The sequence below is a fragment of the Ptychodera flava genome, assembly GCF_041260155.1.
Source record: "Ptychodera flava strain L36383 chromosome 3 unlocalized genomic scaffold, AS_Pfla_20210202 Scaffold_26__1_contigs__length_13983176_pilon, whole genome shotgun sequence".
In the NCBI taxonomy this organism is placed as follows: Eukaryota; Metazoa; Hemichordata; class Enteropneusta; family Ptychoderidae; genus Ptychodera; species Ptychodera flava.
In genome coordinates this window covers 4,729,507-4,748,550 of record NW_027248280.1, presented here as the reverse complement: position 1 = coordinate 4,748,550, position 19,044 = coordinate 4,729,507, and the positions used below count along the sequence as shown (strand labels likewise).

At 38.0% G+C, this 19,044-nt stretch overlaps 1 protein-coding gene across 5 annotated transcripts in view; it reads left to right on the top strand.

Annotated features, from left to right (window-relative positions):
* LOC139126135 (E3 ubiquitin-protein ligase CBL-like) overlaps positions 1 to 19,044 on the top strand; it is a 52,937-nt gene that overhangs the window by 14,392 nt on the left and 19,501 nt on the right. For all 5 annotated transcript variants that reach the window (XM_070692187.1, XM_070692183.1, XM_070692185.1 and 2 more), the window contains exons 3-4: positions 16,542 to 16,679; positions 18,295 to 18,514. In XM_070692187.1, coding sequence (XP_070548288.1) covers positions 16,542 to 16,679; positions 18,295 to 18,514 — 358 coding nt within the window. The remainder of the gene's footprint in view (positions 1 to 16,541; positions 16,680 to 18,294; positions 18,515 to 19,044) is intronic.

Below are 19,044 nucleotides of genomic sequence, written 5' to 3'. Positions count from 1 at the left end.
CACTTTTTCAATAACCTTATTGGATTCAGGGCCTTTTATAACTTCAAGTGGCACAGTAACTACTGCATTTTAATAAATAGACCATGGCTTTTGATAAAACTTTAAAAGGGATAATAGGAAAAATCAACAAGGGGGAAATAAATACCATTGCTTTCATGTATACATCCGCAAACCCTTGTTCAGCAGGAAGAAGTTCAAGGTCGTACATTTTTGTGCCTGTGTAGGACAAATCAGCATACAAACTTGGATGTTTACGACTACTGGGGTGTATATTCACTCATCTGGGAGTTTTTATGCAATTTTTACTCTGTAGTTACTTACATTATGCGCGTAATTTCCTCTAAATACCCATAGGTCAAAGGTCGTACATCCTGGTACTTTTTCAGGAATCAGACTTTGGCCCATCTCAATCCAAAACAAGAAATCTAAGAGGATACTGTACCAGGCATTGAGATGTGCAGAGATAGAAGATGTATTATTCTTGAATTGTTATCTGATATTTAAAAGGAGATTTTGCTGGACTTAAGGAACTTAGTAAATCACTAGGTCACTAGTCACAGCAGAATGCAATAATATTTCAAGTGGTTCCCCATTGCAACCCGAAAAGTAAATTAATTGATACACCAAGGACAGACTGCCTGAAATAAGTGGGAAATGTTTGGCTATATATATTTACCTGCCACATTGCCCCTACCCCGCTGACAAAACACTTGTAGACATCTTTAACACTTGCAAATGTGAAGATATGATACAAGGCAGTGTTGATACAAAGCTATCAGAAAGTAAACACAGTCATTTAGTGGGAAGCTGTTAAATTGAATGCCTGGTGTATTTTGTTTTTATGCCCTGAAACTGGAGAAGGGCTTTAAACACTGGATGCTAGACACCCATGCTTCTGATGTAAGGCTTCTACCAATTAGATCTCCAGATTGGGGTGATTCAAAAATGAGAAAAACTACAGTGGGAAAATTGCCATTTTGGAAAAAAACATTTCAGAAAAAAGGTAGCTTTTTGAAGAACAACATTCTTGTGAAGACAGACTGAAGAAAGTATGGAGTGTTTTAAATAGTGCCAATCCGAATCTTGAATAAATTTGTCAGATTCGGAAAGTAACAACAAACTTGACTGTTGGTATCTTGACCACCCCTCTATCACGATGTAATGATCCATCCCCCAGGTAGCACTTACCAGGTTCTGCCCCAGGGTCAGGGTGGAGTGTTGCCTCCAATCACAAATGTTTACTTAAGTTTGTTGATAGGGAAAGTTTCTGCAGGGATTAGAAATAGCAATGCTTGTAGTAGTCTGGTAGGTAGATGCTTTAACCCTCTGAGCGCCTAAGTCAATTTTGTCACCCTTATAAAATATACCCTGGTCAAATGTTTTCAAGTTTTTGCCAAAATTTTGATAAAAAAATGTAGCCAATTATATGTGATGTTTATTTGGTCCAAAATTATCAAAAAAAAATTCACAAAAGTTCATAAAAATTGGCAAAATGTTGCATTTCAATTTTTACAGCATTCAAAGGGTTAAGTCTGGTAGGTAGTGATTTATAACCATCTGAAGGCTGATGAAGGTGACATATTAAATCATTGTGCATTGGCCAGTCAGAATTTGTGTTGAAAAGGAAGTTTTGCCTTCCTAGCAGTTTGCCTATTGTTATTCTTGTATCACTGTGATATTGTGTATATGTATACACAGGTATTTATGACATCTGTGTCTGCTCATTAGTCCCCACGGACACCGTCCGGGGGGACTTATAGGTTTGGTCATGTCCGTGCATGCGTGCGTGCGTGCGTGCGTGCGTGCGTCCGTGTGTGCGTCCGTGCGTGCGTGCGTGCGTCCGTTCACGCAGATATCTCAGAGACGCCTGGAGCGATTTCATTCAAACTTAGTACGAGGATGATCACCTATGCCATACATATGCACATCGATTTGTTTTACGATCTGATTCAATATGGCCGTCTGGCAGCCATTTTGTTTCCTGTATTTGATGTCAGTGCGTATGTTCACGCAAATTTCTCAGTGATGTTAGGAGCGATTCCATTTAACTTGGTAACATAGATTACTCTATATGTTACACATATGCACATTGATTTTTGTTTTGATCTGGTCTAAAATGGCTACGTGGCGGCCATTTTGTTTCCTATATTTTACGACTGTGCGGGCGTTCACGTAAATTTCTCAGCGATGCCAGGCGGGATTGCATTGAAAGTTGATACCTATATTAATCTCTATCACATATATATATGCACGCCGATTTTTGTAATGATTCGATCATAAATGGCTGTGTGACAGCCATTTTCTTTCCTGTCTTTGATATCCATCCACAGGGTCCCCAGGTATGATCCACAGGGTCCCCAGGATGAAATTAATATTAATGCTGTGTCCATGCACAGGGGCTTATGAATGCAGATATCTGAGATATTCCTGTGCCAATTCTTTTTAGTCCCCACTGCCACTGACACCGTCCGGGGGGGACTTACAGGTTTGGTCATGTCGTGCGTGTGTGCGTGTGTCCGTGCGTCCATGCGTCCGTTCACGCAGATATCTCAGAGACGCCTTGAGCGATTTCGTTCAAACTTAGTACAAGGATAGTACCCTACCTCATACAGATGCGCGTCGATTTGTTTCACGATGCGATCAAATTTGGCCGCGTTAGAGGACTTTTTAGTTTACGCCTCCATAGACTCCCATGTATAAGGCTGTTCTCCATAGACTCCCATGTACGGGTATAAGATAAGGCCAAGAAAAATAAAATTTAGTTTCTCATCGTATTCATATTGCAAAAAGGATGCAGTGACACAGTTTTTAGTCCCCACAGATAAAGTTCAGGGGGCTTATAGATTGGGTCATGTCTGTCCGTGAGTCCATCCGTTCACACAGATATCTCAGACACTTTGACAAAATGTCACATGACCTTGGTGACCTTTGACCTCAAATATATATATTTGTCCATAACTCAGTAACCACAAGTGCTAAACCTTTCATATATAGTATGATGGGACACCTTATGACGCCACATATTGTACCTCATTAATTATGTGCATATCTAATTATGAGCGAGCCAGTAGAGCTAGAGGTCTGATTTTTGTATGTAGGGATAACTGTGCAATACAATTTTTTTGACAAAATGTCACATGACCTCAATGACCTTTGACCTCAAATATACATATTTGTCCATAACTCAGTAACCACAAGTGCTACACTCTTCATATTTGGTATGATGGGACACCTTATGATGCCACATATTGTACCTCATTAATTATGTGCATATCTAATTTTGAGCGAGCCAATAGAGCTAGAGGTCTGATTTTTAGATAGGATAGAAATTTTTTGACAAAATTTCATGTGACCTCGATAACCTTTTACCTAAAATACATGTTTATGTCAATAAATAAGTAACCACAAGTGCTATGTCCTTTATATTTAGTAGATGGGAGACCTTATGACAACACATGGTTTACCTCATTAATTATGCGCATATATAATTCTGGGCAAGCCAATAGAGCTAGAGGTCTGGATTTTTGCATATATATAGGGATTAATTAGCAATACAATTTTTTTTTTTCGAAATGTCACATGACCTTGATGACCTTTGACCTTGATTATACTTATATATGCATAACTCAGTAACCACAAGTTCTTTATGCTTCAATTTTGATAGGATAATAGACCTTAAGATGTCACATCTTGTACCTCATTTATTATGCGCATATGTATTTCTTGGCTGGCCAATACAGCTGGAGGTCTGATCTTTTTCCTGATTTAGAACCATAACTTAGACATGCCTCTTGTTTCAAATTGGGAACAATGATACAGACCTATGTATCCATAGATCTGAACGCCACATTCCAGTGATACTTCTTAATGACCACATTTCCCTGCCCCATCAAGACTAATACTCCTATTACAAGTGGGGACTATGTCATTGACAATGACTTGTTATATTTACTCTATGTGTGTATGTACATGTACAGGTACTGTACAGCTACGTTTGTGGAACACTTCCGGACAAAGCTCAAGATGCCTTGCCTTAGTTCCTCCAAATTTTAAGTTTTCATATACATAGTACATGCCTCAAAATTGAAAGACTGAAACTTTTGCTCAAACTTTCCTGAAGAAAATTTTGAATCAATCCCTTCTGAAATCAAGATAAAAATCTAGGGTCACCATGGAAAATTTTGTACCAGAGGAACAAATTACATCATAGACCCTCGAGAGTCTATGATTACATGTACCTAACATTTATCGATATTTGAAATTCAAAATGGCCACCATGCCTGTGTTAACTCCGGAGAGAAAAATTAAATTTTTAATATTCACAAAAAATACAATGAAAGTTTTTGTCGCTTCATAAGCTTCAAATCCCCGTTAAAGTGGTAGACCAAAATAGTACATGTATTGTAAAAGTTTGAGAGTCCAAATATTTCTCCGGTAAGTGCATTCTACCCTCATTGAAGTACACTACAATGTTTGCATGAGATTTTCCATCATATACAGCAAAAGTTATATACTGAATCTTATAATTTTTGCTCAACACCATTTTGTGGAAATAATATGCATGTCAAAAATGGAAACCCTTAACCTTTTTTCACTCAGACTGCAGTCAAAGAAACTTGAACCAGACTGCACCACTTTTGTAGTCCACTAATATGCTAGTAATTGATATTTTAAGGGGAACCCCATGACTGGGGAACCCCGGTTAAATTTATCAGTGTATCAGCCTCAAAATATCCTGTGTTGAAAGTACTGATAAACAGGTCAAAGATAACACAAAATTTCCCTTTTTCTTAATCACTTCATTAAATTTGTTTTATGTGGTATAATATTGTCTGTACTTCTGTCAATTGAATTCATTATGTAAACAGTGCATCTGACAATTGTGTAGTTTCTGTTCCACAGACTGTAACGTGAATAGATCATGTATGTGAAACAGTACAGTACTTCAGTTTGTATAAAAAATATTTGTAGTTGAGAAATGTACTGGTACGAATGAAATGAAATGCAAATCTAATAGAATTATAATATAGAAATGACAAAAACCAGACATTATCAATACTACAATTGTTGATGTGATGTTTTATGATCAAACGACAATAGTGTATTCTCCACTTGTAGATCTATATTTTTTCAATCGAATTGTCCCCATTTGTTTAAATTACATGATTTGTATGTAATTTCTGTCTGTCTCTCTGCTTTGGCTTGTGACCTTTCTGTTTTTTTTAACATTCAGTGTCATGTATTTAAATATTGTGTTTAGTGTTTACAACATGTGTTTGTCACTAGTATAGCTGTTATCGAGTGAAAGTGGATTGGCTGTTTGATTGTCAACTGTTGCCCCGTCAGCTGAGTGGGCCTACCCTGTGATAGGATTTAGTTTTCTGACTAATATGGTGTTCTATGGAAAAAAGGACATCAGAGATTCTTTGTGATATCAGTACAAACAAATACAAATGTACACGTGGACACTTCACAAGTGTATGTACAGGAATACACATACAATATCTACATTTCAATATGTCATCTTGTTTGTACAGCAGTCCATTCGAATTCCGGTTTTACTCAGTGCTGTGCCACGGAAGGAGTTACATATCACATGTATGGCATTGGGCTGACCTTGAAATTATGGGAAATTCCTAAAGTAACTCTTTCACCACCAAAGTGTTTTACAGTACACATACATCTATAGTACACATCAGCCACTCAGGAAATAATTTTTGCTTTGTTAAGTTCCAACATTGAGTCAATCAATCAATCAATCAATCAATCAATCAGGTGGATTTCTATAGCGCCAAACTCCAAAATGTGGTAGTGTTCAATGATGTTCTGTATGTTCTACCATTAAAACAGAAAAAAATTTGATGTATCAAGAGTGGGTGATGGCGCTCTTCTAATGGGGTACTGTTCCCAGGTGAGGGGGAGGGGTACAGTATGTGAGAAAGCACAAGTCGCTACTTTGGCTTCATTGTAACCCCACATTTTCTTTCTCTGTTTGACATGCCAGATTTGATATTTGCCACTTCCTTGTATTCTTAGCAACACTTAAAGGGCCTATGACATGATTTCCAAAGTTTTTATTTTTTCCCTCAAAAAACTCAGCTAGGGGACCTGTCTATGGATTGCATATTGTGTCCGTTCGGAAAGATGTGTGCGAAGAGCGAAATTTGACTCCTTTTCCATGCCTGGTTATCAAGGGGCCTCTTCGCACCCTAGCAAGGCAGCGGTATTTGGTTATCAAGGGGCCTCTTCGCACCCTAGCAAGGCAGCGGTATTTGCATATTGACCAATAGGTAAAATTGACGTCATTTGAACCAGGCTGTATGGGGCATGTCATAGGCCCTTTAAACTCCATCCAATCCAATCTTCTTGAAATAACAATATCAGACTCTACTCAAAGTGAGTAAAAAACCCTCTGACGGTTGCCGACTTTTCTCTGACAAACATGTAAGTTTCTTTATAACTCACAACAATAGAAACTAGAACTCTTCAGTTCAAGATTACGGCACGCACAATAGAAACTAGAACTCTTCAGTTCAAGATTACGGCACGCACAATAGCTCTTTACTGAAGTACCTGTCAATTCTTCAGACATGACCCCAAGACTGAAAGGTCAAAACAGACCATGACAGGTACATCATAGATTCACAGATTACAGAGGTGACATGGCAGATTTGAATACAATACTTCCTGCATCCCCAAATCTGGATTGTGATCAGGTGTTTGGCTACATCCCCACTGTTGTGTCAAAGGTCATGGTGATAGAGACCTTAAATATTCAACATTTTCTCCCAAATGATAGATCAAAAGTGGCCGCATGGGGTCAAAGGTCATCCTTGGGTGAAGAAAAAAGTGGGTGAAAGTCTGCAATTTTATGCGTAGTTCCTTGGTTAAAAGTCTACAGGTACATTTGGTGAAAAAAGGGAGTGTCGAAACCACATTACATAGTATATCTTTCCTATTGTAATATTTGGTTGCCACAGTCTGGAGATACATCATCAGAGACTTAGGCCCAGTAACTGTAACTTTGGATGATATTTTTGACCATTTTCGTTTTATACGTCAGCTGCAGTCTCTTGTCCTACTTCCCAAGGCATGTTGCATGTTGAATACACAGAATTCCACTGGCCAGCTCAGCCTGTACATGTAAATGTACAGACTGCATTGTTATTGTTGACAGATGAATTCTGCTCGGGGCTATTATTCAAAATGTAAGCAATAACAGTGCACGTTACATGTACAAGCTAAAAAGTAGGTGTTTCAACATGCTTTGGGGAGTAGAACACAAATTTGCAATTGATATGTAAACAAACATGGTGGGGAAAAATCATCGAACGTTGCAGCTGTTGGCTCTTCAAAGAAATGAAGTAACACTGGAAAGGTTGTCAATCTCTGAATGGAGAATGTCACTGTCTGAAAATTGGACATTGTCACAGAGTAGGACAGAGTAGGAGATTGTGAGCATTGTCACAGAGTAGAAGATTGTGGGCATTGTCACAGAGTAGAAGATTGTGGGCATTGTCACAGAGAAGGAGATTGTGGGCATTGTCACAGAGTAGAAGATTGTGGGCATTGTCACAGAGTAGGAGATTGTGGGCACTGTCACAGAGTAGAAGATTGTGGGCATTGTCACAGAGTAGGAGATTGTTGGCATTGTCACAGAGTAGAAGATTGTGGGCATTGTCACAGAGTAGAAGATTGTGGGTATTGTCACAGAGTAGGAGATTGTGGGCATTGTCACAGAGTAGGAGATTGTGGGCATTGTCACAGAGTAGAAGATTGTGGGCATTGTCACAGAGTAGAAGATTGTGGGCATTGTCACAGAGTAGAAGATTGTGGGCATTGTCACAGAGTAGAAGATTGTGGGCACTGTCACAGAGTAGTTTTTGGGCATTGTCACAGAGTAGAAGATTGTGGGCACTGTCACAGAGTAGAAGATTGTGGGCATTGTCACAGAGTAGAAGATTATGGGCATTGTCACAGAGTAGAAGATTGTGGGCATTGTCACAGAGTAGAAGATTGTGGGCATTGTCACAGAGTAAGGTTGTGGGCATTGTCACAGAGTAGACGATTGTGGGCATTGTCACAGAGTAGAAGATTGTGGGCATTGTCACAGAGTAGGATATGTGGCATTGTCACAGAGTAAGATTGTGGGCATTGTCACAGAGTAGAAGATTGTGGGCATTGTCACAGAGTAGGAGATTGTGGGCATTGTCACAGAGTAGAAGATTGTGGGCATTGTCACAGAGTAGAAGATTGTGGGCATTGTCACAGAGTAGAAGATTGTGGGCATTGTCACAGAGTAGAAGATTGTGGGCATTGTCACAGAGTAGAAGATTGTGGGCATTGTCACAGAGTAGAAGATTGTGAGCATTGTCACAGAGTAAGATTGTGGGCATTGTCACAGAGTAGACGATTGTGAGGCATTGTCACAGAGTAGGAGATTGTGGGCATTGTCAAAGAGTAAGATTGTGGGCATTGTCACAGAGTAGAAGATTGTGGGCATTGTCACAGAGTAGAAGATTGTGGGCATTGTCACAGAGTAGAAGATTGTGGGCAATGTCACAGAGTAGGAAATTGTTGCAACGTAACACTCTTTCAGCACTGTTTTGGAACAAACCCATCACTGTGGACCTGATCGCGGGAAACTTGGGATGAACAGGTTAAAAGTTGTACTGTAAAACAATAGTGAAAAAAAATCATCAGATTAGAGGTTGTCACAATCTTAAAGTAGGATGTCACGGTCTGAAAGTGACTGGTGAAGTAATTATGAGAAAGTTGTCGCAATATGAATGGGGATTATCACTATCTGGCAGGAGGTTGTCACTATCTGAAAGTGACATACCGGTATGTAAATAACTGTGAAAGGTTATCACAATGTGAATGGAGGTGGTTACAGTCTAAAAGGGGTTGTTGCACTGAAAGTCACTTGTAACTCAAAGGGTTGTCACAGTCTAACAGGAGGTTTTCACTATCTGAAAGTGATATATGTAAATAACTGTGAAAGGTTGTCACAATGTGAATGGAGGTTGTCACAGTCTAAACTGGGGGTGGGGGGGTGGTGGTGTCATGCCAGAAGCGACTTGTTTAATGTTAGGGTACAACCTTTTTATTTCTTGGGGGTCTGAAGGATTTTGGGGAAAAAGAATTGTTGGCAGGTGAAGAAGAAAAAAAAATTGATCAAGAAATGTCCTAATGTCCAGTAATGACAGAAAATACAAAAAAAAAATTGCTGCCACAATGGCAGGAAAGAAAATGTGTTGCAATACCCATTTCTTCCACCCCCCCCCCCCCCCCCCAATCAAAAAGTTCTCCCCTTTCTGGAAAGGTTGTCACTGTCTGACAGGAGGTTGTCACTATCTGAAATGGAAGTGATTCTCACTGGCAAAACGGAAGTTGCCACAATCTAACATAGATTAGGATCAATGCATTAAACCCTCTCTATGCTGTAGGTAGGTTGTATCATGTTCCTGGTAGTTACTACATAACTGTGACAGCTCTGTATGTTGGTAGTTTGAGTACAATTTACATACACTGTCCTTGTGCTAAAGTCATTTGGTATTAAGTTTTTGAATTATTCAATCTGAATCATCCAGTATATGCAACAAATTATGTCACGCTGGTAACATCTGCATACCGGGCCGATGTGGTAGAGAGGAAGAGAGTTTGAACTGTGCCAGCATTTGTCAAAGCAATAAAACAGTAATTGCAGTACCTTATCACATAAATTGAAATGATATAAAAATCAAAAGATCGTGACTTTTTATTAAAAATACCAATAAAAATGCTGTTAAGTCAGTGATAAAATCATACTTGTCATACTGATAATAAAACTGTATAAATTATATTTTGCACCTGGAAGAGACTAGAGAGAAATGAGTTGAATTTTCCAACATTGATGCTTGGAACCCTAGTTTTTCTCACACAATGATCTCTTCTTTTTTGAAAGCTCATTGGCCCATTCAGAAATAAAATGTCCCTTTTCTGTTTTCCTCCGTTTTCTGAGTCAACTTTCAGCAATGTTTGTTTGCTTTTAGGGACAATAGCTGCAATTTTTTTGATGAATTTATTGTTGGTTTTGTTCTCTGAAATGAAATTATTTCTCCTTCCAGTTTGTTGGTACAGTCTCCTTACCACAACAAAGCATTGTGTTATATATATGTATGGGATGTTATTGTTGAAAAATGCATTGCTGTCTGAAATAACATTCACTTTTAATAACAGTAACATTAAATAGCACACACACAGGCTTTGTTGACAAGCTCTGTTTATTTGATTTTTGGGAGCAGAAGAGACTTAATGCTACTGGCAAAACAAAAATATCTCAAAAATTCATGAAATTTAGTTTGAAATTAGAGTTTTCAACCCCTTGTACGTTATCGGAACTAAACACTCAAAGTGTCAACAATGGTGAAATTTTATTGTGTGGTTACAATGGACCATGCATATGACAGATGGGTTTGTATTTTTTATGACGGGGAAATGTGTACTTTTATTGTTTTGTGTTTGCTGATAAATTTAGCTGTGTCACCACTTATCCAAGTGCAAACAAGCAAAATGTGGTATTGTCAGCGTCAAGGTTTCAAGTACCGACACGTTTCACAATCCACTGCTAATTCTACACAGAAAGAATTACTGGTACTGAGTCTGTTGGGGCAATGACCTCTATATAAGTTATTTTTGCCTAGTACACGAGGTCGTGCTCCCATCAAAGTGATATTTCTTTTCGCTAAAGTCTAACATATTTCGTTATCAGGAGCTTAACTAAAATAATAACCAAAGATTGGGAATATTTTGTACATGGCATGCAGGGGTGACATCACTAAAATTATTGAATAAAAGCAAAAGAGAGTAGTGTAGATTCGGAATTGATGCGTAAACAATGTGAAATATTTTTGACAGTGTGAGAAACTAATAATTTGAAATCCAGTAGAATATCTACCTCCATGGTATTGCTGCAAGCAACATAATCCAAAAGTGAAATAGTCGAATTCTTGCTCATCAATAGGGCTTTCAAAAGTCTCTAAGTTTTGTGAAGCTGGCAAGAACAGAGGGACAGCTAATTAACATAACAATACATAATTTGTACATGCTGTTGAGTTGTTAAAATGAATTTTGTTGTGTAGTCATTAACATATGAATACCCACGTCCAATATCACAGGAACGGCCTACCGCTCGAAATCTCCTCCTAGAGAACACTGTACCACTTTTGGGTCATATTTGACATGAATATACTTTAACTGGTGTTGAGGAAAATTTGCATCCACTGTGCAATATGGATATCATCAGTGATTACTCTCCATCTATATGTATGCCTTACTGAAAGTAATTAACCCTTTAAGCGACAAAGCCAATTTTTGTCTCCTTTAGAAAGTATACTCCAGTCAATTTTTTTCAGATTTTTGTCAAAATTTTGATAACAAACTGCAGCCAGTGAAATGTGATGTCCATTTTGTCCAAAATTATAAAAAAATTTCAGAAAAATTCATAAAAATTGGTGAAAATGTTGCACTGTAATTTTGGTAGGAAAAATTACGGCAGTCAAAGGGTTAAGCAATGTATCATTTCCAAGAAAAGAGGATGTATTTCAATTCAGAAACAGCCCCCACATCCTTCCCCTGGGCTGTGTTATCAAATTGGACGATGTGCTTACCGCCTCATGACTTTTGACCTTCTTTAGAAAAAATCTAAAACTACCAGTATGGTTTGCAGAATTTATTGTACTCTAAATGATACAAGTACCTGACTGAGCTAATTCGGGTCAAATATCAGCAGTTCACAGAATTCTACAATGCAGGCAGGAAATGGAAGCAGATATATATTGCTACATGTATGGAGTACGTCTTTCATACATGTAACAATGTTACTGTACCTGTTGAGCTGATGAACAGATGAAATCATTCACTGGATCACCCCCTGACTTCGTTTGAATTCACTGGTTACCAATAACACTCAAAGTTTCTGAAGTCTTGTATACTTAGGTAGTATGCCCCACAAAAGTGAAAAAGACTTAAATTTTTGTTCAAACTGTCCTCAAGGATGCTTTCCACCATTCAAGTTCAAAATCAAGAATAAAAATTTGGGTCACTGTGCAAATTTTGGTACTAGAGACACAAATAACCCAATATCAATGATATTTGAAATTCAAAATGGCTGCCATCCGTGTGTTAACTCAATGAAGAAAAGTAAAAGTTTCGATTTTGAAAAACTAAGCCATTGAAAAGTGTTCTTACACCAAGAGCTTTTAAAATGAACCTGCACAAGTGGTAGATCATGAAAGAATTGTGAAAGTTTTTGAGAGTCTGAATATCTGTCCCAAGGCACATTCTGCCTTAAGGCTTTGTCATCATTTCTTTCACTGACATCTGATGCACTGTTTTACACAAACCTGCATGTACATCTATGTCTTTCCCAACAATTCTCCTCCAAAGACATGTGTTTCAAGTAACAGGATGTTGTTACATAAACTTTCTCTGTTAGAAGACAATCGAAACTGGGATTTTCCAGAATTTCTTACGTCTGATATCCGTGAATCTCAATTCTCATTATCAGACATTTTTATTTCGCCCATTACTGTCAAAAGTCATCTTTTTTATTTCAATTTTCACTTCTCAGTATTTGATTACCGGTACTCTTCTTCTCGTTTCTTCCTTTTGAGTTCAAAATACCGTATCTTCATATGTTTTTCAACTCATTACAGGATCAGATATTATAGTGTATAAGGCTTGCCTTTATGTTCAACCTTGATTTCCAGTGGGTACATGGAATTTCTATCTCACCATTGTAAACAATGCTAATGTAACCAAACCTGGGAGATAAATGGTTGAAGATAAAACCAAAACCAAGTGGCGTAATCTGTTTGACATTACACCAGTAAAGGTTGATCTTTGACCCTCCAGACTTTGATAAATCCGTTAATCTGAATGCGTTTCAGATCTGTTTATCCTGGATGACCCAGGCCTTGACCTTCTCTCTCCAGGCATTGACCTGAATGACCTGGTATGACACTTGTGGCCATTACGGGTCAAAGATGAAGGCAATGGCTTCAAGTGGGTGAAGACTGATAAGTCTTTGAACTTTGACCCCTGGTGACCTTTGACATTATTCACAGATATCCGAGAGTTATCCCTGAGCAGTTAAGAGGAGGAAGTATATACAATGTTACATATTTTTATTTATTTATTTTACAAGAGTTTAATTAGCTTTTAAATGCCTTAGTTAATAGCTATCTGTCACTAAGATTCACAAAACACTGTGAAAAAGCTTGGCACAACTGTCATACAACAAGAGTTCATTTACTATCCCCCCTCCCAACCAATGAATCTATCCCTTCATACAATAATCATAGCTCACTGACCCCCCCCCCCCCACCTCCCTTTACCAACCAATGAATCTATCCATTCATATAACAAGAGTTCACTACACCCCGTCCTTTACCAACCAAAGAATCTATCCATTCATACAACAAGAGTTCACTTTTCTTCCCCCTCTCCCAACCAATGAATCTATCCATTTATGCAACAAGAGTTCATTGACCCCCCTTCCCACTAATAAATCTACCCATTCATACAACAAGACTCTGTTCACTTACATACCATATCACTCTCCAAACAAATAAATGCATCCACTGATCCAGTCTGATACAAGTGAGATGGGCTCTCCAACTATGCATGTTTGTCAGCCTGAGAAATTTGGAACACAGCTACCTCAGGATTAACTCACTGGATCATCTCACTTGTATTTGTCAGCCATAAAGTGTGAACAATAGATCAGAAAAGATGTCTCAATATAGCACAGACGAATGGTAGTATACGATACTTATTAAATATACACAGACATCAGCTTGTCAACTTTAAATTCCCTCGGCAGATCCATCACTTTTTGACAAGCAAGACAGAAGTAGAAAAAAGAAAGAGTTGTGCCCACGCAAAGGTCCTTGTGCCCCAGTTTCAGTGACCGTGTTCTTTTGAAAGTATATGATGCATTTCACATCACTTTGTTTTTCATTTCCTATTGATCATTGTTCTCTGATCCAGTTAAGGAATATAGGACAGTCAGTTGTGTGTTAATGTATGCAACGAATATGAAATGATTGAGACCACATTGTGGTATAGTGAAGTATAGTTTTATGTATTACAGCATTCAACATATCTTGAAACTTTATAAAAGTATTTAACATAAAATTAATAGATTTGGATTATTATCATAAAAGAAATTGTAACTTGCACAATAAAATATAAATTTTGTATTGATTATATTTTCATTCCATTTCTATAAGGAAATTAATTCATCAATAATTTCCCAATTAGCACGACTATTATATTATCATGTTCTCTTGATTCAAATATTGACTATTTTGTGGTTGTTACTAGGCAGATAAAGGTAAATTTCTGAGTAGAACAAACACATATTGTCCTTACAGGCAGTTGAAAACATAAGTCACCTCATTAGTTTGAGTTTCAATTAATAAGGCTCCCCAATATTCACTCAACTCAAAATAGCTCCCTGCTTTTTCTGGTAAATAGACACCTGTGTGTAGACTAGTGTGTCTGTAGTGCAAAGAGAGCTGGGATCTCGAAGCCATTTTCAAGAATATTTAAGATTTTACCGGTAGTCCCACCCATATCCAAAAAAATTGCAATGGTGTGTTTGTGGAAAATTCTACTACAGTTGGCATGAGGGATAGACAGCTGTATTGCGAAGTGTATTTCAAAATATACAGTGAAAGTTTTGGGCTGATGTGCAGCGTCTCCTATGCTGTTGTCCGATTTGGTGGCTGAATCTGACTTTTATAATTGAATAATACAAAGAGACTCCCTAAGTTGCTGTGAGTAGTAACAATCGACCAATCAGATATAATCTTCTGAGCACGCTGCACATCAGCAGAAAGTTTTCATTTTAGAGCAGATTTTCCAATGAAAATTATAAATTTATCTTGTCCACCCCACCCCCATTTCCCTGTAAATAACTATACCCCTACTATTAATAACAATGGGATTGGAGCAAACCATTGTAGTTAAAGGGTTCATGAACTTTTCTTACCGTATATATTTTGCACACCTGAGGAAGAACTTGAAAAAGACATACTGTGTATAAATCATGTCTTTCTTAAAAAATTGCTCAGGTGATGGGTACGAAGGTCAGGGTGTATGTCGGCTCAGGTCTGCCGATCCGATCCGGAAATGAAGCCAAAAAACCTCTTGTTTCACATCCTATTCTCAGTATCATGTTTCTAATCACACATAAGTACTCACACTGTACATGAATGGCTTCCAAGAATTTCTGTCCCCCTTGCTAATTAAAGTTATCAATAACATGAGCGGCTGTTAAAATTGACATCTTACATATAATTTGACTGACGCTGATGTACGTAACTAGTCCTGTAATTTACATATAGATTATGATTTTAGCGTATCCCATTAATTACTCCTTTCAACAGATCTTTTAAGGTGTGGTATACCGCCCTTGCAGGTGGTATTAATTCATTAATTACCTGATTACGATTCTCTTCAACAGCCGTATTTTGTTTCACATTTTTGCAATCCGGAAATTATCTGTCTGAAAACAAGCTTGTCATGATTTTTGGACGGGAATGTTGTACATTAGAGCTATACCTTAGCTCTTTGAGTGGCAAAGTTGATTTTTGTTGCCTTTATAGAATATAAGGCCAACAATGTTTGTGAGATAATTTTAGACAATTTTTTTCAGAGTTTTCCCAACATTTTGGTCAAAAACTGAAGCAAATGAAAATTTATGTCAGTTTGGTCCAAAATTGTAAAAAATACAAAAAAATTCTTTAAAAATTGGTAAAACGTTGCCCTGATATTTTGATGGGAAAAATTAGTGCTTCAAAGGGTTAATTACCCCTATAAAAATGTCCACAACTGTGCCAATAAATCTGAACTGTCAGGATCATATTATACAAGATGTACTGTGTACAGTCTCTGTTCTCTGCAAACTCTTTTATGTACGGTACTTCTGCATCTGTGTGTGAGCCAGGCCGCAATATTTGCCCTGATATTCCCGCTGTAGTTAAGAGGGCCATTTGCTATGCTATATAGCAAAGTTGTACATCAAGCTCTTTTTGGCGACGCACACATTGAAATCTGATTGTGTTCATGTTGAGGCATATTTATTAAAAAATCACTGACAGTATCAAGCTTGATGTCCTACCTGATTTGAATTCATATGTTGTGTTTTTAAGGAAAATATAAATAATATTTCATATTTCAACATTCTTCAGGAAGAACAAGAAGATGAATATGCCCTTCATTTTATTGAACAAAATAGAAGAAATATCGAATTACACCTTTCTGAATTTTTTGATATATGTATATATATACATTATATGTATGTATATGTATATGTATGTATCAGCCAGTGACTGAAAAAAAATAAATAAATATATATATATATATATATATATATATATATATTTATATTTGAATCCCATTTTCTAGGTTTGAAAACTTTACATCGTGGTAGTCACCTAAGAAAATATACTGATCACCAAATTTATTGATTTTCTGATTTCTATTTCCAGTTACATATTTCGACTGAGTTGTACCAGACTTGGGCAGTGGGCTATAGGCTATGTGACTTCAGATGGTAACATTCTGCAGACCATACCACAGAACAAGTCCCTCTGCCAGGCTCTCATTGACGGCAATAGGGAACAGTTGTAAGTATAAGGCAGTGGTTCAGTTTTAACCTGTTCACCCCCGGTTCCCAGTAAATAAGCCCACGCTTACTATTGGTATTTTGGGTCAAACCATTGTGGTGCAGGGGTATGCTGGAGCCACCACTATTGAACCACACAAATTCTGCCCCCTGAAACAAAAATTTAAATTATACATGTACATTGCTGTCCAACACAAATTTCCAGACATCACTAACAATTGACTCAAAAAGTCTAGAAATGCAAGGTAGAGGAACATTTCACACATTTTATCTGCTTGGTTACCTGTTGTCAGCCAATCTGCTCATAATTTTGTTGGGCCTCGAGCATCATCAGCATAATCCCACATATATTCTGTACAATGCAAGGGCTGTACCGGTATTTAACAAAGACCATGTGTCTGCAATGAACAGTTTTAATATGAAAAAATTGTCATTTCAAGAGGAAATGGAACATCCTTGGCCTGTTACAAAATGATAATTTGTAGTTTCTTGTCTTCTTTTCCTTTGCCTGGAATTTGTTTTGTTTTTGTATTTGTCATTTGTTTCCTTTTTACCTTCTTTTTCTTGTTCTCTTCCTTTTCCTGTTCATTTTCAATGAAATGTCTAGTAAAAAAAATTTAAAGATTACCACAATTCTAATGGGTCCAGTTTCAAAAGACTGAAGGAGGCCCTCTTAGGAATATCCATTGTTCTTATGAGTAAAAGTGGGCCCATCCTACAACAAGTACAATTGTAAGCAGACCTGCCAGGTCCTGGTAAAAGATGTGATGGTCCTCCACCTCACACCAGTTGATGTGCTGCCTGCACATGTTGTATCACATGCAGGACATGTGATTGAGCACACGCAAACAAACTGGAACTTTTTCAAGATGGTTTTCAAAAAGTCAGTGTACCTCCCATCTCTGATGTAAACAGAAGTTTGATCCTGATTGAGAAACACAGTGGGACGCCCTGACTAAACCACTGAAGAATTCAAACAGATCTGTATTTTTCAGGAAAGGCAGTCTTTCCATTAGCAAGTGGAGGTCAGAGTGAATACTGAGATGATTGCCAGATGGTGATCTATCTCTGCTGGGCATTTCTCCCATCCACGTTGCTTTTTGTGTTCATATTAAATAGATACATACACTGAAAGATCCATCGCTCGAGGACACTCAGGGGAGTGTAGAGAGCGCCCTCTAGCGACAGACTTTTCAGTCTAACAGATACACTGAATCTGGATGTTGTTCAGTCATGATTAACATCATTTTGTATGAATCCATTGCTGTAGCTCTCAGCAGTGTAGTATTATGGCTGCTCATATTTACTGCTCACTGAAGGGGGGGGGGGGGGGGGGGGCTGAGGATGTAGTTGTTATAGAACAGACGTTTAGCATGACTGTGTAATTATAGAAATTGTCAGGCCCCCCCCCCCCTCCTCCTCTCAGCTATTATCAAGTGCAATGATAAGATGGGACTCTACTCCAATTAGATTCCCCACTGCTACACAGTACAGCCAAAATAACTTTTCCTCCTGTGTCTGTGGTAGTTGCAAGCTCCTGCTCTGCAACAGCGACCTCACATGATAGAACAAGTAAAAAACTAAACCTTTTGGTTTTTTTCCCTGGTCGTATCCAGCTATTTGTTCCCTGATGGAGAGGACATGAATCCAGATCTGACCAGCATCCTACACAAACCATCAGAGGAACACGTGAGGGTCTCACATGAACAGTATGAGCTGTACTGTGAAATGGGTACCACCTTCCAGCTGTGTAAGATCTGTGCCGAAAACGACAAAGATGTACGTTTGGAGCCGTGTGGTCATTTGCTGTGTACACCATGCCTAACAGCGTGGCAGGTATGTATCATATGAAAATGAATAATTTCCTGTGTTGCCTGACTCAAACATAAAATGTTTTCTCAACGCGACAATGTAAATTGTTATGTGAATCATACAAAATGCAACAGAAATTAAACAACGCTGAACTCAGATAAGTTTCCTGGAGGCCATTTCAGACCGTCATCTGTTAGGTGTAGTCTATTTATCGTCCACTGGTTGTACTCCAGATAAAAAGACATGGTGGTCTCTACAGACTCAGTACATCAAAAAGATCACATGATGGCGGTAGAAACGAGCTCACATATATGAATAGAAACACATATATTGCTATGTGCATTTATGTATGTGGTTTTTGTTTGCACCATGGTTCATTCAAATTCTGGGTTTAACCCATTCAAAACTGAATCCTGCAACTGCTTCTTTAATCATGGGATAATTACGTGGGATTTAGAAGTAAGGTATTGTCATGGGTAATGAACTAATAAGGTAACATCCGGCAAAATCTATCAGGGTGTCCCTCTTACGGTTAATATCCATGGCAACTGTCA